Raw genomic sequence first — 21,773 nt, 5'->3', positions numbered from 1 at the left:
TAATCATGAAAGCTCATATCCTTGCATGCATCCAATTGAGTTTCTAGTTCACATGGGAAACATCAAGAATGTTTAACTCACTCCTCAAGGGTCAAAATTTCTTCTCATCAAGTGGTTTTGTGAAGATATCCGTCACTTGTTTGTCGGTACAGAGATGCTTAAGGTCAATGCCACCATTAGCCACATGGTCACATATAAAGTGGTGATGAACATCAATATGCTTAGTTCGAGAATGTTGAACGGAACTGCGTGGAATCTTAATAGCACTCTCGTTGTCACATACTAATGGGACATGTCTCACATTCATGCCATAATCTTAAGAGTTTGTGTCATCCATAGTAACTGAGCACAATTTTATCCGGCCGCAACGTATTCTACTTCGGCAGTAGATAGAGATACCAAATTTTGCTTCTTGGAAGACCAAAGCACAAGAGACCTCCCAAGGAATTGGCAAAAAAATCCGATTGAAGAGACCAAGACACAAGATACCTCACAAGACACAATAAAACACGTCTATATACATCCGATTCAAAACAATATAGAACATCTTATATAATTTGAAAACCTGGGTGATTATTAATTAATCTAAATAAATGTTTATATGCAAAATCTGCCACGTGAACCGTGACGAGGCTCGCACACCAGCAAATCGGTGGCGCGGCCCAGCCAGCCAGCAGGCGAGGTGGATCCATGAAGCCCAGCCAGAGCTCCATCAAGCGACCGCAAATGTCGCAGCCCTCATCACGTCCGTAGAGTACAGATCGGACGGCGCACATGGAGAGGGGAGAACGCCAGCAGTGGATAATCCGCTCGGATCGCCTCTGGTCCAAATCCAAACCCCTCCTCCCTTTTAGCATCGCCGGCAGCGACGACGGCCATGCTCTCCGCCGCCGCCTCGGCCATTCCCAGGCTCCGCTGGGCCGCCGCGCCGCCGGGGCACGCCTCGCCGAGCACCCGGTGGTCTCTGCTGCGGCGGCGCCCGCTCTCCTCCTCCCCGAACGCAGCGCCCACCGTGGGGCCGGGGCCCCTGGAGCCGCCGGACCTTCCCCGCCTCGCCAACTCCGCCCGCATATCTCTCTCGCCGCAAGAGGTCAGCGCGCTTCTTACTCTCTCACTCTCGAAGGGAACCACTTCCCGTGCGCTGCGTGGAGGCTGATGATTTGCTGCCTGTTGGACCGCTAGGCTGAGGAGTTCGCGCCCAAGATTCAGCAGGTGGTGGACTGGTAATTCAGGACCCCTTATATTTTTCTCCCCCTCTTTATGCACAATTCAAAACTTGCATTTGCTACCTGGTACTTGGGATTGATGGAGTCTGTAACAATAAGTGCAAATTGTGCTCTTTGTGGTGGTTGTTGTTTAGGTGGGCTGTGAGAAACCATGCTTGATTTGGGGGACTGAACTTATGTTTATGAATCCCATTAGAAGCAGTTAGAAATACTTATTCTCTCTTTTCCTTGCAGGTTTGGGCAACTTCAAGCGGTTGATCTTGAGTCCATTGAGCCTTCACTTAGAGCTGGTACTCATCCATGTAACTCTTCACATTTCCATGTAGGATGGTTGGCTGGTTGCTTATCACTTACTAGTGTGCTAGTGCCTCTTAGTCGAAAGACAATTTTGAATGCTTATGATGATTCATGTGAATAACATACTGTACATTGATCATGCCATATGGTATAGCAAGACCCCTCAAAATAATCTCAATAGCTATGACAAAGTATAATGTCTTGTAGTGTTTAACTAACAAAATTAGGCATTTGCTTCAGGATGTCTCAGCTCTGTTTTATGCTATTCTGCAGTTCATAATATTATATCCATTTTTTATTAGACAAGTTCATTATAACAGTATGCATGTGCTCTTGAATCTTGATATGTATGTGTTCGGTAGTACCACACTTGACAATAGTCACAGTCCATACTTTATAACCCTTTTTCTCTCTGTACCCAGATTCTCTGACTGCACGGCGACTTTTTAAGTTCTCTTGACTTGATGTATAATATAGGGAACAGACCTGAAATTGAAGGATTAGAGAAGAACAAAAAGAATCTCATGAATTATTTATGTTTGTAACAACTAATTTTGAATATTAATATGTAGCAGAACAAGACAGTGAGCCATCTGAGTTGTGACAAAAAAATATCTATTTACTTTCTTCTTTGACTAATTTAATTCATTGTTTCTAACATTGTATGCTTTCGTTCATGGTATGTGGTACAAATGAAACCTTGTGAACACATGCAATAATTGATCCACCAACATGCAGTCCTCAGCAAGGCAGCTGAGATGCTGTTGCGTGGCGTCCTGTGCAAAATTGTAGTGGATGAAAGGAGCCACACAGTATCCCGGCTGCATAGCACACATGGACATTGGTGGATCAATTGTTGTACATGCTCACTGAATTATTGTTTTCTGTACAAAATAAGTTCGTTCATCTACATACATTTATGTTGCTTAAATGATCATACTATAATATTGCTCCCTTGGGTTGCATTTGTTGTACAAACATACAGCTTTCTTTTAAGCTATCAGCGTTCCTAGAAATTCCACTAAGCAATTATGTTGCCCATGTCTTTTATTCTGTCTGTCTGCCACCTTCTGTTACCTGTTTTCATGTTTGACTATCTTGGTCACAGATACTGCAGCTGGTAGTTCTTTAAGAGAAGATAAGGCGGAACCATTTGCTAACAGGTAACAAGGCTCAATGTCTTCGATTGACCTGTTATCAAGCTTTGCAGCACAGGCTGAGTATCTTTTCTGTTTCCATCAATGCAGAGATGCCATAATAGAGGCCCTTCCGAGTTATGATGATCCATACATCAAAGTGCCAAATGCGCTGACCAAAGAATGACATGTGGGTCTGTAAATCAAAGTTATGATATTGTTAACATTCTATTTCATTATACAATGAGGCATGGTGAATCAACTGAGCTTGCAAAGCATCGAGCGAGCAATCAACAAGCCTGAGTTAAGTTTGACATCCTCGGCTAGAACAGTACGACTCAACAATTTGAGCGATGGATCTGCAGTGCCTGCAACAGAAGATCCATCCTTGCGTGCCATCATGCTTTCGGACCAAATACATGTCATTTTCTTAATATGCTTTTATTTATGTTTCTGGAATGTGGGGGCTTCTAGCGCTATCACTATGCCTCCCAAACGGCGATAGGTTTCATGTGATGCTATCACCTGGTAATTTGTCTTCAGTTTGTTAATCCTGTAAGTTTTCTGGGTTAGGCTGAACCTCGGGACTTATCGTGCTTTCTGTTTGAGTTTTCTGCAGGTTTTAGCTTTTTAATCCTGTAAAATATTCTGGGTTAGGTGGAATTCTATGTTTCAATTTTGCATTGGCCAGATCATGTTCCCATACTGTTGGAGTGCAATAACTAGGGTTGGTTGTTCTCTCTCTAGTTTACACAAAATTGGATGATAAAAAGCTGGATAGTGCGACCATAAAAAAAAGGGTACCAAATGAACGCCATATGGAGTCATTGGGATGTCATGCCTGCTTCAAACATGAGTCACGCTTTTTTTGACAATATATGTACGAAAGTTTGATGGTTGTTCTCAGATAGAAAACTATCGTGTTGGCCAGAACATGCAGTGTTTTCTTTTTAAAATTTTCAGACAAGTTGCACAACCCCAAGCCTAAAATTTAAATTTAAATTATATTTCTTTGGTGCATTTATTGTCGAGGCGTCCAAACACAAATGATAGAAATACGCAAGTGTGACCAGAAATGTCACTGATTCAGAAGCCAGGGCCAAAAAGTTAAAGAAGCTGGAAAGTGTGATCATCACAAAAAAAAGTGCCAAATGAATGCATTTGTGGAATCAAAGGATGCCATGCCTTCAAATTCTCAGTCACGCTTTCTTCAGTCCTATATATATATAGCACATTGGCCACAACCTGCTCTGTTTTCAGGTTCCATGTTACAATTTGTTTGTGCATTTAGTGTGTGGGCGTTCAGGCTCAAGTGAGGGATTGGAGAAAAACAAATTACAAATGGACGAACGCGTGAATCTACTAGGTTGGTGACACTTGACTTCCAATCCATGCTATCGCCTTGCAAGGGTACCGCTGCTCCACGGATCATGATCCATGGTGGATCATCAGGAAGCATTATAAGGCAGCTAACTTTGACAATGCATGCCCTGACCACACCAGCCTGCTCGACAGGGGCGTAGCCAGGCCCAGGGCTGCCAGGGTCATGCCCTGAGGCGTGGGGTGTGGTTTCTTCGTTGACGCTAGCTGTAGTAGCGCACTGTAGCTGCAATTGCTACTGAATATACACTGCTGCCCCGGGGGCGTACGAGGAACCTGCCCACAGCACTGGTGCTCGACAAAGTCACCCATAGGCGAAAGTGGTGTAAATTTGGAGTGTTGGCACCATCATGCTTTGTACATAGACGTTTATTCTACCAGTGCACAAGACGCAGAGGAAAAATGCCCACTACCGCAGATTCTTGGGTTCGTCAACTTCTTTTGATATTAGTCAGCTAATGCTTGGAACTGGAGCCCTTGACACTTCCGTGTGTCAGTACTACTACATAAGATTGGAGGGCAAAGTAGCTTCTGTACTTATACAAATTGCATAATCAATGGCACCTTTTCTGAAAACCACTCTGTCACCAAGATCTCCACTACGCTCCGTTCTCAAAGTGCACTATCCATCCAGACTGAACCTAACCTTCAGATAAGCAACATATATGCTGCTCGAATGCTTGTGCTGATTCATGTGAATAACATACTGGACATTCGTCGTGTCATACTCAATCATGATGAAACCTCCATCTTCTGCTACAGGCATCCCTCCGTCCGGTGAAAAGTGTACATATAGAAATTTTAGGATAAATTATGGAGTGGAGTAAAAAATGCATTGGAAAGGTGCAAGCCATCATTTCTCTCCTCTTTAATTACCCAACCCCCAATGAGCTAAGTGCATGTGTAGAATGATCCACCATGTGTAGAATGACCCACAACTTGAGCGACGGCTTTGGAGTGCCTGCAGCAGAAGATCCAACCAGATGTGCCATTTTGCGTTAGGACCAAATATATGTTATTTTCTTAATATGCTTTTATGTTTCTGGAATGTGGGTGGCTTCTAGGGCTATGCGTCCCAAACAGCGATCGGGTTCGTGTGATGCTATCAACTGGTAATTTGTCGTTAATTTGTTAATCCTGTAAGTGTTCTGGGTTAGGGTTTATCTAGCTTATAGGACTAGTCTTGCTTTCTGTTTTGAGTTTTCTGCAGGTTTTAGCTTTTTAATCATGTAGTAAAATGTTCTAGGTTAATTAGGTGGAATTAGGGATGCAAGCGGGCGTCCTGCATATCCTGCATAAGTAGGGAAATGGTTCAAACTAAGCTAAATCTGGGTGGGGAAGTTATAGCTAATGTGATCTATTTATACTATGAAGCGGGGCAGATCGGGTGCCGCTCTGCATCCCTAGGTGGAATCCTATGTTTAAATTTTGCATGGCCAGATAGAACTGTTGGAGTGCAATCACTAGGATTGGTCATTCTCTCTCTAGTGCACACAAATCGGATTACAACGAGCTGGATAGTGTGAACATTAAAAAAAAATGGTACCAAAGTGTGCAATCAAAGGGATGCCATGCCTTCTTCAAACCATCTGTCATGTTTTTTCCGACTCTATACATTCGAAAGTTCGATGGCTGTTGCTCGGATGGAAAAGTATCGTGTTGGCCAGAATTAGTTCTCATTCAAGTTGCACAACCCCCAGCCTAAACTTTATATTTAAACTATTTTTCTTTGGTGCATTTATTGTGTAGGCGTTCAAACTCAAATGAGGGATTGGAGAAAAACGCATGTTTGGTTAAAGAAGCTGGAAAGCGTGACCGTCACAGAAATAGTGCCAAATGAACGCATTGTGGAACCAAATGGATGCCATGCCTTCTTCAAATCCTTAGTCACGCTTTCTTTCATCCTTGCAGCTTATATATACACACTCATGGCCGTTACTCTCAGATGTCAAATTGTTGTGTGGACTAACAACCTGCTCTGTTTTTAGCTTCTATGTTACATTTCGTTTATGCATTTATTGTGTGGGTGTTCAGACAAGTGAGGGGTTGGAGAAAAACAAACATGAATGTGTCTTGGTTTATCAGATAGACGGATACATGCAAGGGTCGGCATAGCCAAAAATGTCATAGAATGCTCGACTCACTTGCAAAGAGTAATCGTACTTATGTTCTCCCCCTGTTTTGCTAGAACAAGTTCAAAGAAGTAAAGCCAATAAAGAAGGGAACATACATGAATGGTCTTGTTTTTATAGATGTTTTTGAGGGCTAAATGCGAAGGCCGTCTTGCTCGTGATCTAGGAGTATTGTGTCACAATGCCTACAAGTTACTGGGTTTGTTTGTTTCATGGAAAATCATGTCAGATTTGTTATAGTTGTAGGTTACATTTTACTTATCCCTTATACCTCTTTATCTATTAGCGAATGTTTTTCTTACAGTAATTTTTATATTAGAGAATGTTAATCTCGCACCATACGAAGCCCCGGTGCGCTAGCCGACAGACGCCGGAGAGGAAATGCCCACTAGGGCAGGTTGTTCGGTTCGTTAAGTTATTTTGAGGATGTGATGATATCAGTCGGCTGATGCTTGGAACTGGAGCCCTCGACATTACCATGTCCAGTAGATAAAACTGCGTAATCAGCGTCTTCATTTTGGATAATACTTTGAAGTCTGAGGTGATGAAATCAGTCAACTGATGCCTGGAGCCCTCGACACTTTCATGTTCAGTAGTAGTACTACTACCAGTACTCCCTCCTTTCCGGTTTATAGGGCTCAAATCTGAAATCTCATCAACCAAGGCACATTGTGAGTGGAGGAATGTATCTCATACTTTACAAAACTGTCTAAACTAAATTGATGTATTAATTGGGATTAATTGCAGTGCATGCATGCTTGGCCACTACTCCCTCCGTTCCTAAATATTTGTCTTTCTAGAGATTTCAACAAGTGACTAAATACGGAGCAAAATGAGTGAATCTACACTCTAAAACATGTCTATATACATCCGTATATGGTAGTTCATTTGAAATCTCTAAAAAGACAAATATTTAGGAACGGATGGAGTAGATGAGTAGTAGCATTACATGCATTGGTGAGTTCCTTTTTAATTCTTGCATGCAAAGATTTAATGCGCCTCGGAATCTCAAAAGGAGACGAAGATAAGCCCTTTAAATCGAAAAAATGAAAAAAATTAAGATAAACCCTATAAACCGGAACGGACAAATGCAAGTGCACTAGGCAAGCAGTAGCTTCTGCACATATACAAATTGCATAATCAATGGCACAATTTTCCAAAACCACCCTGTCACGAAGATCTCCTATATGCTGCCTTCTCAAACTCCACTGTCCATCAGATAAGCAAGAGATATGCTGCTCGATAACTGCACTCATCACTTAGTCACTTTGAACAGAATTGTGTGGCTGCTAACCCCTAATCCTGGAAAGCTTCCACAACAAAGGCAAAATAAAGCAACGTCAGAAGGAGTCATGGAACTCTGAACAATCGATTAAAGACAATATCCGTACGAACCAGCTGGCTCATGAGAATCTCAATAGCAACATTTTGATCTCCATCCGTGGCGGCAAGAGCAACTTCAGCCTGAATCTGCAACAAGGAAACCAATCCATCCATGAGATTCTTGCCAACCCCTGTACCAAAAACAGCTCTGGCCTCTAACATAAATATATGGCTTTAGATTGATGTGAGTTGGTTTGTCCTCCGATCCAATACTGGTAACATCAAGCATGACTGTCAATATATTTGCTTAAACCATCTGTGTGATCTGGTTTGTTAAACCCATTTGCTTTGAATCTACACACCAACGGCATTATAAATGTATCAATCTGCAGAGAATGATTTCTCCAGTAATCATTGCTAAACCAATATCAACATCCGCCGGGAATTCAAAGGACAGATAACACAATACCTGGTCAGTTGTTACTGTTGCATCAGCTCTGACTGTGTTTGGTGCTATATGCCTGTTACAACCAAGTCCAAAATTGCAAACTAAATTAGTAGTGCCTCTTTTTTCAGGTAATAAGATAGCCCTTGAAAAGCTAGATAGCGGCTTATGTAAGCCTATTCCATTTCCTGGAGAGACATTAAGCAAAACCATTTCTGCTTGCTATTACATGGCACACTTATGAAGTACTACCTCTGTTCCTAAATATAAGACGTTTTGGCATTTAAATTGCCAAAACATCTTATATTTAGGAACAGAGGTAGTAGTAATTATGGCATTTTCTTTCAATATGAGAATGCACCTAATTAAGTGTTCTTTTTCGTCAAAATAAGATCATCCCTTAAATGACGACTCCCTTGAAGTTTTTTATTAACAAAAACTGCTTGTGATTGTATCCTTCTAAAACACTTTTGTATTTCTGATTTCAATACACAAGACAACAACGCAAATGTGTAATGCATTGACGAAGTGTCGAGTAGAAAACACATTACTATGAATTTGTTAGAATGTCACTTTTTTTCGAAAAGGGGGGACTCCCCGGCCTCTGCATCAGAACAATGCATACGGCCACATTTATAGATAAATAAAGAGGTTCAACAAGGTCTTATAGTCTGAAAACAAAATAACGGCAAGCTCACAAAGAGCCACAACGCCAAAAACAATAGGCCCAAAAGCCATAACCGGCTGGCATAACAAAGATAAGTAAACTAATCGTCTATCCTATTACATGACCGCCATCCAAACCGGTTGAAGATATCCCGCGCTACCATCTCCCACCGGACAGATCCAGTAACCAAACGCTCCCTGGCCTCCGTCGGAGTGAGTAACGACCACATACGGATCAGCGCAGTAGCCCGGAATAAAACCTGCAAAAAATGAATATTTGTTGTTCTGTTAAAAGCCAAATCATTTCTGCAGTTCCAAATTGCCCACAACAAAGCACATACTCCTACGCGAATGTGTCTAGCTGTTTCGGACTCTATCCCAACAAGCCACGTTCCAAATAACGTACTGACCGAATTCGGGGGAGTAATGTTAAAGGCAATATGCACCGTGTGCCACAAAACTCTCGCCAACGGGCAGTCAAAGAAGAGGTGCTTGATAGTTTCGTCCCGATCACAAAAACTACACCTAGTAGATCCTGTCCAGTTGCGCTTAACCAAATTATCCTTTGTTAAAATGACTTGTTTATGTACAAACCACATAAACACTTTAATTTTCAAAGGAACTATGACTTTCCAAACATCTTTGGAACTAGGAATAGCACTAGAGTTAATGACATCGATATACATCGACTTAACTGTGAACTCTCCAGACCTATTAAGCATCCAACACAATTGATCGGGCTGATGAGATAGCTGAACCTCCATCAGTCTACTCACCAAATGAAGCCATGCTTCCCACCGGTCGCCAACAAGCGCCCTCCTAAACTAAATATTAAGGGGAATGGACTGCAAAATCGTTGCAACAAGAGCATCACGTCGTTAAACAATACGATACAGGGACAGATACTGAAGCGCCAACGGCGTTTCACCAAGCCAAGTATCCTCCCAGAAGTGAGTGGTGTTGCCATTACCGACTATAAACTTTGTTCTATTAAAGAAGGCAGCTTTGACTCTCATAAGCCCCTTCCAAAATGGCGAGTCAGTCGGTCTCACTGTCGCCTGGGACAAAGTCTTGGACTGCAGATACTTACTACGGAGAATCTGCGCCCACGTGGCCTCAGTCTCAACTGATAACTTATACAGCCACTTACTGAGAAGACATCTGTTCTTGACTTCAAGATTCTCAATACCAAGCAGGGCCGGCTCTGGCCCAGGGCAGTAGGGGCGACGGCCTGGGGCCCGGACGAAATTGGGGGCCCATATCTAGTATAGAGTATGTACGTATCATAGTAGAGAGAAAGAAAGGCCCATCTACCCAGGGCGCACAGCTAGCCCAGGAAGGTAGCCAGCCACGCACGGAACGGAATCGTCGTTTCCTTTTCTTTCCAGCGATTGTCGATCGTGATTCACGCACTGAACCGTCACCCAGTTGCTGTCTCATCCAGTCGTCCTGATGCAGTCCCTGACCGCCCGACGGCCTGACTGCATCACTGAAATCCCTAGTTCCCTGATCACCTTGTGTCCATCTCCACAAGAAATTGTCGGAAAGATCAAGATAGAGAGGTAGTCTCAGATCAAAACTCTAGTTCTATGAAACCGTGGGGTGCGACTCTATTTTCTCGTGCTATATGTTCTTACTTCTTAGTCTAAAATCTCAATCCGGTGTCTGATTCTTTCTTTGCATCGCTCATCACTTGCAGCTGCATCCATTGGTAGTGTAAGCATGTTGCCTAAAAAGCATCTATCTGATCACCAGAAAAGAAATAACAAGAAACGAGTACAGAAGTTGATTCAATCTCAGAAGGGGGCTATATATGAATAAATTCATGTTGAGGAAAGATACTGCTACAAATTCTGGGCAATTATATATCACCAATGGCGAACAACCAGATCTTGCTTATCGTATCCTCTTGAATGTACCTGTCACCGTTGCATCAGCTGAAAGAAGTTTCTCAAAACTGAAATTACTAACAAATTATTTGAGGTCAACAATGTCCCAAGAAAGACTGAATGGTTTGGCCATATGCTCCATCGAGAAGAATACATTGGACAGTATTGATCTTGACATTATCATTGATGATTTTGCGTCAAAAAATGCACGGAAGTCTCGCTTCTCATGATTACTGGAGGTTTGCTAGCATGCTATTTCTATATTCTTATGTGCATTGTAGCTTCTATGATACTTGTGAAGGCAAGAAAAAATATCAGATATTTGATTCTAATGAAAATTTACTGCTCTTTATGACTTTATAATATATGTATTTGTTCGTGTATCGACCAAAAAAAATTCTCTGTTGGGCCCATTGGTGAAGTTCGCCCCGGGGCCTTCGAAATCCTTGAGCCGGCCCTGATACCAAGGCCCCCCTGGTCCTTTGGTCGACAAATGATATCCTATTTGGTGAATCGATATTTTCTCTTTAGTTCATCAGTCTGCCAGAAGAATCGGGATCGATAGAAGTCCAGCCTTTTCTTAACACCAACTGGGACTTCGAAGAAAGATAAGAGAAACATAGGCATACTCGTCAGCACCGAATTAATAAGAATCAATCGGCCTCCATATGACATGAGTTTGCCCTTCCAGCAACTCAGTTTCTTCTCAAACCGATCCTCGATGCACTTCCATTCTCTGTTTGTCAGCTTACGATGGTGAATGGGTATACCTAAGTACGTGAAAGGTAATGCCCCCAATTCGCATCCGAACAATTGCCTATAATCCTCTTGTTCCTCATTGGCTCTGCCAAAACAGAACAACTCGCTTTTATGAAAATTAATCTTCAATCCGGTCAATTGTTCAAATAAGCATAACACCAGCTTCATATTTCTCGCTTTTGCCAAGTTGTGCTCCATAAAGATGATTGTATTATCAGCGCACTGCAGGATGGACACACCACCATCAACTAGATGAGGCACCAAGCCACCCACCTGACCGGCCTCCTTTGCCCTACCTATCAGAATTGCCAACATGTCAACCACAATGTTGAACAGAATAGGAGACACTGGATCACCTTGTCTCAGGCCCTTGTGTGTCTGGAAATAATGACCTATGTCGTCATTCACTTTAATTCCAACACTCCCTTTTTGCGTGAAAGATTCTACCTAGCGTCGCCAAGCTTCATCAAAACCCTTCATGCATAAGGCCTATTGAAGGAAAGGCCATTTGACTTTATCGTACGCTTTCTCGAAATCCACCTTAAAAACAACTCCATCTAGTTTTTTCATGTGAATCTCATGGAGCATTTCATGAAGGACCACAACCCCTTCGAGGATGTTCATGTCCGGCATGAAAGCAGTTTGGGTAGGCTGCACCACAGCATGCGCAATCTGTGTGAGCCTATTAGTCCCGACCTTGGTAAAAAATTTGAAACTAACATTAAGAAGACAGATGGGCCTGAATTGCTCAATTCTCACAGCCTCTGTTTTCTTAGGAAGCAGGGTTATCGTTCCAAAATTCAGTTGAAAAAGCTGAAGCTGTCCAGAGAATAAATCATGGAACAACGGCAACAGATCCCCTTTAATAATATGCCAGCACTTCTTATAAAACTCAGCCGGGAATCCATCCGGGCCGGGAGCCTTATTATTTTTCATCCGGGCCGGGAGCCTTAGAATGTCACTTGGTGTTGTGTTATCCAACAACCTAGCATGCAAATTTGCATTGGCCTCCCTTGCAGTTGGTTAAGTTCCTGTAGAAGCAAGCGTTCACCCCCTCCCTGGAAATCTCGGGTCTTCTTGTTCCTACGAGAGAAAATTTGGCAAATTCTTTAAGCTATGCGCTTATAGGGATAACCCATATCTTTCTAGTGTATGGATTACATGAAGACGAAGAGCCTTGTTTAGCTTAGGACAGCATCATCTTGATGGCTGCCAAATTAAGTGCTATTTATATCCTTGAACTGAACTACTAGAAAAAGGATAGGACATATTGAGCTAACACATATTTCAACTAACTGAGAATTAAGCACGACTGGTTTCAATGAGGAACTGTTGGAGCACAATCACTAGGATTGGTCATTTTTTCTCTAGTGCACACAAATCGGATGATAAAAAGCTGGATAGCGCGAGCATCAGAAAAATGGTACTACCAAATGAAGGCAGTGCGGAATCAATGAGATTCCTTCTTCAAACCATCGGTCACGCTTTTTTACATACGTAAGTTTGATGGCTGTTGCTCGGATGGAAAACTATCATGTTGGCGAGAATTAATTCTCATTAAAGTTGCACAACCCCAAGCCTAAAATTTAAATTTGATTGTTTTTCTTTTGTGCATTTACTGTGTGGACTTTTGAACTCAAATGAGGGGTTGGATAAAAACACACGTATGACCAGAAATGTCACACTGATTCAGAAACTAGGACCAAAAGATTAAAGAAGCTCGAAAGCATGACCGTCACGAAAATAGTGCCAGATGAATGCATTGTGGAATCAAACGAATGCCATGCTTTCTTCAAATTCTCAGTCACGCTTTCTTTGACCCTCACGGCTTATATATACACTCATGGCTATGGCTGATAGCAAATTATCATGTTGGCCAGAACCTGCTCTGTTTTCAGGTTCTATGTTCTGACTCAAGTGAGGGATTGGAGAAAGACAAACGTGAATGTGTCTTGGTTAGTTGGATAGACGGATACACACAAGGAGCGAAATAGCCAGAAATGTCAGGGGCTAGTGAGTTAGAGCAAATAGCAATCGTCCTTCTGTTCTTTCCCTGTTTTGCTAGAATATGTTGAACTAAATCTCTTATGGTGTGAATGCGGAGCTAGACGTTCATATGATTCTTGGTGACGAACACTTAATCCCCATATTGGCCATCGTTTGAATACTGTGCCTGGGAGACAAGGCCAGAACCACAGACGACGGCGCAGAGGGGTCAGTCAAAGGTTTGTTTCATGGGAAATCATGTCGGATTTATTATAGTTGTAGGTTACATTTTAACTTACTGGTCCTTTTTGGCTCTCTCTCTCTCTCTCTCTCTCTCTCTCTCTATTCGACAATGTTAGTCTTGCACCAGGAGGTGCCTCACGACGCTTGTTCATACATACGATGGGTGAAAAATAACGCAGCTTACCATATGTTGGGTTCGTCGAGTTCTTTAGAGGAGGTGTATACTCGGTGATGATATCGGTCAGCTGATGTCTGGAACTGGAGCCCTTGACACTTCCATGTTCAGTACAGCTACATGAGATTGGGCGAATGCAAGCAGGCACTAGGCAGTAGCTTCTGCCCTTATACAAATTACATAATCAAGAACACCTTCTTTTGGAAACCACTCTGTCACGAAGATCTCCTCTACAAAGTCCACTATCGATCCACAATCTGAACCTAACCTTCAAATAAGCAAGAGAGATGCTGCTCGATAACTGCCCTATCTTTGATTTACAGACTAAAGAATGACATGTGGGTCTGTAAATCAAAGTTCTGACATTGTTAACATTCTATTCCATTGTACAATGGGGCATGGTGAAAAAATTGAACTTGCAAAGCATTGAGCGAGCAATCAGCAAACTCGAGTTAAGTTTGGCATCCTTTCGACAATTTGAGCGGCGGATTTGGAGTGCCTGTAATAGATGATCCATACGGATGTGCCATTTTGCGTTCAGACCAAATACATGTCATTTTCTTCGTATGCATTTATGTTTCTGGAATGTGGGGGGCTTCTGGGGCCATGCCTCCAAACAGCAATAGGGGTTATGTGATACTATACCTGGTAAACTGTCTTTAATTTGTTGATCATGCACGTGCAATGGGTTAGGCTTAACCTCGGGACTTGTCATGTTTTCTGTTTGAGTTTCCCGTGGGTTTTAGCTTTGTAATAATCCTGTAAAAGATTAAAGAGGCTGGAAGGCGTTCCCTCAAAAAAAAAAAAAGAAGAAGAAGCTGGAAGGCGTGACCGTCACAGAAATTGTGCCAAAAAAATGCTGTCCTCCATTGCCGGGATTTGAACCCGGGTCGCCTGGGTGAAAGCCAGGTATCCTAACCGGGCTGGACGACAATGGACTGTGCCATATTTCCTTTGGCCTTGATGTTTACCTTTGGCATGTCATAGGGTTCCACAGTGGTACTGCTCCACTGATGATGTCTCCATGCTGGATCAGGAAGCATGGTAACGCAGCAATCTTTGACAATGCACAGCCTGACCTCACTGGCCTGCTACTGCTATCACCCATAGGCGAAAGCAGGGACAGTGGTTCTAAGGCGTTGCAGCGTTGTAAATTTGGGGTGTTGGCCCTATCACGTTTGTACATAAACTTCCGTTTATCATTTTGCGTTTCAAGGAAAAACAGGTTGTTGGGTTCGTCAAGTTCTTGGTGTAAAGGCCAGCGATGATATCAGTCAGCTGATGCCTAGAACTGGAGCCCTTGACACTTCCATGTTTCAGTACTACTCCCTCCGTCCCATAATATAAGAGCGTTGGACAGAGGGAGTAGATAAGATTTGAGAAATGCAAGTAGGCAAGCACTAGACAGTAGCTTCTGCACCTACACAAACTGGATAATCAGCGTCATCATTTTGGACAATACTTTCGAGTCTGAGGTTATACGCGCGCGGTGATGAAATCAGTCAACTGATGCCTGGAACTGGAGCCCTTGACACTTCCATGTTCAAGTACTACATAAGCTTGGACAAATGCAAGCAGGCACTACGCAGTAGCTTCTGCGCCTATACAAACTGCATAATCAATGGCACATTTTCTGAAAACCACTCTGTCACCAACATCTCCTCTACAAAGTCCACTATCCATCCACAGTCTGAACCTAACCTCCAGATAAGCAAGAGATATGCTGCTCGATAACTGCACTCACTTTGATATAGAATTGTGTGGCTAATCCCTAATCCTGGAATGTTTCGACAATAACGGCAAAAGAAAGTGACGTCAGAAGGAGTCACAGAACTCTGAACAATTAATTTGCAGACAATATCAGTACAAACCTGCTGGCTCATGAGAATCTCAATGGCAACATTTGGATCTCCGTCCGCAGCGGCAAGAGCAACTTCAGCCTGAGTCTGCAGCAAGGAAACCAATCCAGCCGTGAGATGCTTGCGATCCCCTCTACCTAAAACAGTTCTGGCCTCTAACATAAATATGGCTTTAAATTGAGTTGGTTTGTCCTCCGATGCTTACTATAGTAACATCAAGCATGGCCATCAATATATTTGCTTAAATCATCTAAGTAATCCGGTTTGTTTTACACATTTTTTACTTCAAATCTAGTATGGGTCTCTTGCACACCAACGTGCACTAGCATGACAAGTGGGACCATAGTACAAACTGCAAAAAGGCTGTGAGTAAGTACCCTTTCAAAGCCCATCCCAACCAGCTTCTTAAGCTCTTCATCAAATGTATCAGTCTGCAGAGAATAAGTTGTCCAGTAATCATTACTAAACCAATAGCAACAGCCGACAGGAAATCAAAGGGTAAATAACACAACAGCAAACATCCGATGGGGAATCAAAGGGTACATAACACAATACCTGGTCAGCTGTTACTGTTGCATCAGCTCGGACAGTGTTTGCTGCCGTATGCCTGTTACAATGAAGGTCCAAAATTACAAACTAAATAAGTAGTGCCTTTTTTTTCAGGTAAGATAGGCCTTGAAAAGCTAGATGGCGGCTTATGTAAGCTTATGCCATTTCCTGGAGAGATATTAAGCAAAACCATTTCTCCTTGCTATTACATAACACACTTCTGAAGTAGTAACTATGACATTTTCTTTCAATACAAGAATGTACCTAATTAAGTGCTAATTTTTTATCAAAACAAGATCATCCTTTAAATGACGACCCCCTTGATTATATGCTTTAAGTTTTTAATTAAAAAATTATGCATGTGATTATATATCCTTCTAAATGCTGCTGCTTTTCTGATTTCAATATACAAGTGACGACAACGTAAATGTGTAATACATTGACGAAGTGTCGAGTAGAAAATGCATTACTGTGAATTTGTTAGAAGTTCGCTTGGGGTTGAGTTATCCAACAACCTAGCATGCAAATTTGCATTGGCCTCCCTTGCAGTTGGTTCAGTTCCTGTAGAAGCAAGCGTCCGCCCTCTCCCTGGAAATCTCGGGTCTTCTTGTTCCTACAAGAGAACATTTGGCAAAGTCTTTAAGCTATGCATTACAGGGATAACCCATATTTCAGAGAGACTACATATCTTTCTAGTGTACGGATTACATGAAGACGAAGAACCTTGTAAGCTTATGACAGCATCATTTTGATGGCTGCCAAAAATAAGTGTTATTTATATACTTGAACTGAGCTACCATAAAATTGATACGACATATGAGATAACACATTTTCAACTAACTGAGTCAAGCAGGACCGGTTTCAACGAGGAACGGTCCACGTATTAGTTTACACTTTACAGTTCTGTATATAAATTCCATATACACTATTTTCTATGAATGCATATATTGCACTAGCAACTGTAGCTTTTTATTTTATCCACTATCTACACAATTGCTTGGAATAAATTTATTCACACTCAAACAGCCAAGTTACAAAATATTAACAGCAAAACTAACTATTACTAGTCATATACTCTATCTGTGAAATGATTCGATCTCAATAAAGTCTTTTTAGAGCTCATAGAAGCTTCACAAGAAAGCTTCCAGGAAAAGCTCCATGAATAAATAGGCCTGCCTCCATATCACATGGTTATTTTTACAGTAGATCCAGAACAATAACGTAAACCAAGTGCAGCTCTAGAAACTTCCAGTCTACAACAATGTTCAGATTATCTCTTCTTGACGGGTGAAAACCCGGTCAGATTGGCGAAGCCACATAGTGTCAGCACCATACATTACTACAATGATGACCTAATCGTAGTAGGCCATGAGATCAACAGCAGACATGAGTAGTAAACTGTGTTCTTACTTTTCATACCTGATTAGTAGACGTCTGAACAGTGGATGTCCGCCTACTTGGCATCCATGACGAAATATTTCTCAAGAAATTTGCATTTATCAGAGCGCTGTAAATTCAAGAACTTGATTCATTACTTTCCTGGACAGCAAAACAATAAAAATAAATATGGAAACGATACCTGGGTGGAGTGGACATGTTAGAATGTGTAGGAAGCTGGCCATATGTTGTTCCTCCAGTACAGAGAATAAAGCCAGGACGCCTAACACAAACAGACTGATATCCAACATCTCAGGCAAAACATATCAACAGAAAGAAATTTCTCCCGGAGGAGAATGGAACCATGAAAGACAACATGATAAGGACAAATTGATTCATTTGGAAAAGAAAACTTACCAGCATGGACAAGCCTTCAATAGAAGAGTAAAACGATGGTCCAGGAAGCAAGTAGTTGAACAGCCCATAAGTGTCTGAGAGAAGTAAAGAAAAGCTCAATAAGGGTGCTAAAAATACCTAATCTAGCTCATAAAGACTCAAAAAAGGAAAAGGTCAAATGGGTACAAGGGACAAACATGCAAATCCAGACAAGATGCCAGAGAGGTGCCCCAGTAATGAAACATTACTAGCGAGAAACTGAAACAGGATCAGCAAAATCCATGCATACCTGACAATGCACAAATATAAATATTGCTGTATAATTAAACATAGTAAACTGTATGGAAGAAATTCAACAGGTGCATAGAATGAATACCATTTTGCAGGGACATTGAAGAGACCGAAGACACTGGCAAATGAGAGAGGATGTTACTTCACATGCATTAAATGTCATAAAATAAAATAAAGTAATGGCTTCATTTAAAAATTTGGGTATCTGTGGACTTTCAAGAAGGGGCATTTTCTTTCTAAAAATAGAGAAAGTTTCAATTTAACTTCTCTAGATGCTTGGCTAATGTGTGATGATGCTCTTGCCATATCAAGGAATTATAAAAACAACAACCAGAAAAAACAAATAAGGACATGTAGAAAATTATAGTAGGTCAAGATATCTAGTGAAAACTGAAAACATATTTTGGCTTGCATTTGTGCAACCTTTGATCGTGGACCCCTGGGTTAGTGGAGAACCTTCTATATTTACAGAACTTAATAAATGTTTTCTCAATAAACCCTCATATGCAGGAATGTTCTTTAGCCACACATTTGAGCCATATATCCTTCATACAGAAGTCTATGTCTAGCATGCCCAACTGGGTTTAAATATGATTTTGCACTAGATATAACTCTATATGGCAGAGTGAGTTTTCCTCATTTAATAATTGGATGTAATAAATGAAAATAATTAACATTATTCAATTATGGCCATCAATTGACCATATCTATACTAGTCCGAAAGCATTAGCATGATATCATGTTTCAAGATTTTGACAACAGTTTACAATCTTATATTCAGCAGGCCAAAAAAGGGTACGACCTCAACAGACAGTTTGAGTAAGCAAACATTTTTAACATTAGGCATATAATCAATTCATCCCAATAAACTGAACCCTCATGCAAATCATAAAAGTGGGTGTAGCATTAACAACCAGAGAAGCAATGCACCTTCGATATTGCACTCCACTCAGGCTTGTCTCAATGACTATCATTGAGAATATAACTCCAGAAAAGCCAATCGAACATTCATCCACAAGATATGAGACATGGTATAAAGGATTATAATCCACCAAGAAGGCGACGATGAGATGGAAAATTGCATTAGTTGTTGCAAGAAGGAACATCAGGAACAAGAGACGGACTGATCCCATAATTCTCTCCAACTCGGTCCCCAAGGGTACAAAGGTCAGCATGTTGAATAGCACATGAAGCAAAGAGCCATGAAACAGAACAGATGTGTAGAACCTGTACACTGAAAGAAAATAAGCACCACGTCAGGGTAGACGTACCAAAAGAAAATGATAAGTAACATAAATTTTACAAGTAGCCTTGAGCTTGTTCAGCATTTGGATCTGTAGAAGATTGGATATCCCAACTAGCGTGAGTCTTTTGTTGTTTATTTCAATGATTACGAACATTTCAGTAGGTAGTATTAACCTCTGGAAGAATTGAACAGGTGTTTCAGAATTGATGGCATATCGGCATGTGTAAATAGCACTTCTCGTGTTATATGCATGAAAAGAACTTTGATGTGCACCATTAAAACAATTATTGTGAATGAAAGGTTTAATCCAGGTGACCTTTAACAGAATCTATATGCTCGACATAAATGATACATTTGCTGTTTCCAGAAAGAATCATGTTTCAGCATTGTCAGAGGAACTCGTATTTATGTTCCGCGAAAAAGAAAGGTGAATGAAACAGACCTTGAAAATGTGAGGCCACTGCAGAAGGCAAGAAGCATATCTCGGCGTAGGAGTCATATCCAACCAACAAGCACACCAGATATATGGCCGCACATATTATGGTAACGCCGGAGGTAATGAACGGGGTGCTGCTCCACCACTGGTTCAGCCTAGTTGAAACCCCAGCCTGCATCCACGAAATCATAGACATGTAATTAAGAAGAATAAAACGCCAAAAATTCGGCACATTTCCTGCTGTGGTATCCTCCGTTCCAGTAAACGCACTGCATAAACACCGCTCTAAGAGCCATCACAGCAATCCCCTACAAAACCTAGCAGCGAAGCAGCAGACTTATCAAAATCAAACCAGGGGAACTAAGCCCACCGCCCAGAAATAAAACCCATCCATAATCTGGCTCGAAACTTGCAAGCCCCCTCTTTCTAGCTTAACTCAAGCAGCCGGTGCCCCGGGGGGAACCCCCGCACCAAACCCGGCTCGATTCCTATCGACAGGAACTATGGTTCCCCACGAAACCTTCGGAGCGCTTCTCCGCGGAGCCTAGCTCGTGGCAAGAGGAACTCCGCGGCGATTTGGGGCTAGCTTCTATCAGATCCGAAGGCGCCCCGCGGAAATTCACCCGGAAATCGAAACTGGGGGCAGGAACCCGCACCTCCGTGATGATGTTGGGGCTCATCTCGGGCGCGCCTCCGGTGCCGGTGGCTCCGCCGGGCTGGGATCGAGAGCTGGAGGTTGGGGTGTCTGTGGAGAGGTGTGCAGACTGCCGAGATCTCGAGGGTTTTGGGGGCGCCGGCCGCGACCTCGGGAAGAAGAGGAAATGTGCCGTTGCTGTAAAAGACGAGCATTACTTGGGCTCGAAGGGGCCTGAACAGATCCCAGGGTCCACGCGGTGGTGATTTATGGAAAAATAAAAATAACCGTAAAATTAGAATAACTAGCTGAATATGTATAGACTGTCAAAGAAAAACCCAACTAAATACTTGCATTGTTCGGTTAAAAAATATACTTGCATTGTTAAAAAATACTTACTGCTTGTTCGGTTGAGGTGGATTTGAAGGGGATTGAGGGGGATTAAATCCTCTACAAGTCAAAATCCCTCCAATCCCGTCGGGGAGGGGATTACCCGAGCAAGGCCCTTTGGGAGGGGGGAAGGGGGGGGGGGGGGGGAGCGGGGGTATCTGGAATTTTTTCTGACTCTGAAAATTACTTTCTTCGTGTGTCTTCTTTGTTATGCTCTTTGACAGTTTTCGGACACTTTCCCCTTTTTGGTTGCAACTTGCAAAATAAGAGGAAAAAGATGTAAGCTTGGTGTCATAATGTGCAAAACATGAATATTGATTTAAATTATAGTAAAATAGTGATGCAAATTAACGTACCAAAGGAGCAAAGAAAGGCAGAGGGGGAGCCCAGAGGCGCCCACCCTGTCGGGTAGGGGCATCGTGGCATAGGAGCTACTAGATGTATAAAGATCTGATGATATAGTTGTTCCCTGCGCGGGGATCTGGTTAGTGGCCCGACATGGGGCATTACCATGGATTTCTTCGGAGTCAAGTCGTGTCTGTCAAGCTGACTAAGTCGGCTTCAGGTAGTGTCCCTTAGGAATGCCCTCACATCTCACCCCGAGTCATTGTCCTTGAGGCCCCTATTGTTAGGGGTTCAACTGTCGACCTCGCAAGGGGTAAGATGATCATCCTTTGCTTGGGTGTGCCCAAGCAGCTTAGGTTCAGATGTCACAACCTATTATTGTCTGCGCTTGGGAGCTAAAAGGGTCAGTTTTTGCATGTGCCCTCTTTGTTGTGCCTAACTCCTTTCCCATTTCCATGGGAGTATCCCTCGAGCCCTCGCTTGGTTGGCCGAACCGAGTGGGGGGTCTTGTAGAGCTTGGCCTTGACTGCTCGTCTCCCTTTTGTGCAGTTATACATGGTGCAACCCCCAACTTGCGACAAGACTGGGTCAAG

The 21,773-nt window shown here is 42.3% G+C and overlaps 2 protein-coding genes and 1 non-coding gene across 6 annotated transcripts; 1 reads left to right on the top strand and 2 right to left on the bottom strand.

Moving 5' to 3' along the window:
- The first annotated feature begins 784 nt into the window (after positions 1 to 784).
- Positions 785 to 3,349, top strand: LOC109741005 (glutamyl-tRNA(Gln) amidotransferase subunit C, chloroplastic/mitochondrial). Its single transcript, XM_020300085.3, has 5 exons — positions 785 to 1,090; positions 1,183 to 1,223; positions 1,461 to 1,516; positions 2,632 to 2,686; positions 2,771 to 3,349. The coding sequence occupies exons 1-5, from the start codon at positions 878 to 880 to the stop codon at positions 2,844 to 2,846; spliced, it is 441 nt and encodes a 146-aa protein (XP_020155674.1). The 5' UTR covers positions 785 to 877; the 3' UTR covers positions 2,847 to 3,349.
- Positions 3,350 to 14,521: 11,172 nt separating this feature from the next.
- TRNAE-UUC (transfer RNA glutamic acid (anticodon UUC)) lies at positions 14,522 to 14,595 on the bottom strand. The gene has a single exon. It is a non-coding gene; the product is annotated as a tRNA-Glu (tRNA).
- A 552-nt stretch (positions 14,596 to 15,147) lies between these two features.
- On the bottom strand, positions 15,148 to 20,685 carry LOC109740993 (rhomboid-like protein 15). Of its 4 annotated transcripts, none has more exons than XM_020300068.4 (13): positions 20,468 to 20,685; positions 19,818 to 19,983; positions 19,060 to 19,363; positions 18,215 to 18,247; positions 18,036 to 18,127; positions 17,860 to 17,933; positions 17,645 to 17,739; positions 17,485 to 17,572; positions 16,536 to 16,678; positions 16,072 to 16,123; positions 15,894 to 15,947; positions 15,529 to 15,603; positions 15,148 to 15,434 (listed from the first exon to the last, which is right to left on the bottom strand). In XM_020300068.4, the coding sequence occupies exons 1-13, from the start codon at positions 20,489 to 20,491 to the stop codon at positions 15,429 to 15,431; spliced, it is 1,206 nt and encodes a 401-aa protein (XP_020155657.1). In that variant the 5' UTR covers positions 20,492 to 20,685; the 3' UTR covers positions 15,148 to 15,428. The 4 variants fall into 4 exon arrangements, with proteins under 4 accessions (XP_020155657.1, XP_073354267.1, XP_020155655.1 ...); XM_073498166.1 differs by having other exon boundaries at positions 16,581 to 16,678; XM_020300066.4 differs by having other exon boundaries at positions 18,036 to 18,247.
- Between the last annotated feature and the right edge of the window lie 1,088 nt (positions 20,686 to 21,773).

The sequence above is a fragment of the Aegilops tauschii genome, chromosome 5 (genome assembly GCF_002575655.3).
Source record: "Aegilops tauschii subsp. strangulata cultivar AL8/78 chromosome 5, Aet v6.0, whole genome shotgun sequence".
Taxonomy (NCBI): Eukaryota; Viridiplantae; Streptophyta; class Magnoliopsida; order Poales; family Poaceae; genus Aegilops; species Aegilops tauschii.
This window is presented reverse-complemented; position numbering and strand designations above follow the sequence as displayed.

Coding starts and splice junctions, on each gene's coding strand:
- LOC109741005 (XM_020300085.3), top strand. CDS start 878: ATGCTCTCCGCCGCCGCCTCGGCCATTCCCAGGCTCCGCTGGGCCGCC. Junction 1,517..2,631: donor TGAGCCTTCACTTAGAGCTG/GTACTCATCCAT, acceptor TCTTGGTCACAG/ATACTGCAGCTGGTAGTTCT. Junction 2,687..2,770: donor GCGGAACCATTTGCTAACAG/GTAACAAGGCTC, acceptor CCATCAATGCAG/AGATGCCATAATAGAGGCCC.
- LOC109740993 (XM_020300066.4), bottom strand. CDS start 20,491: ATGAGCCCCAACATCATCACGGAG. Junction 17,934..18,035: donor CATCTTGTCTGGATTTGCAT/GTTTGTCCCTTG, acceptor TACTTCTCTCAG/ACACTTATGGGCTGTTCAAC. Junction 15,604..15,893: donor TTGGGATGGGCTTTGAAAGG/GTACTTACTCAC, acceptor TCCTTGCTGCAG/ACTCAGGCTGAAGTTGCTCT.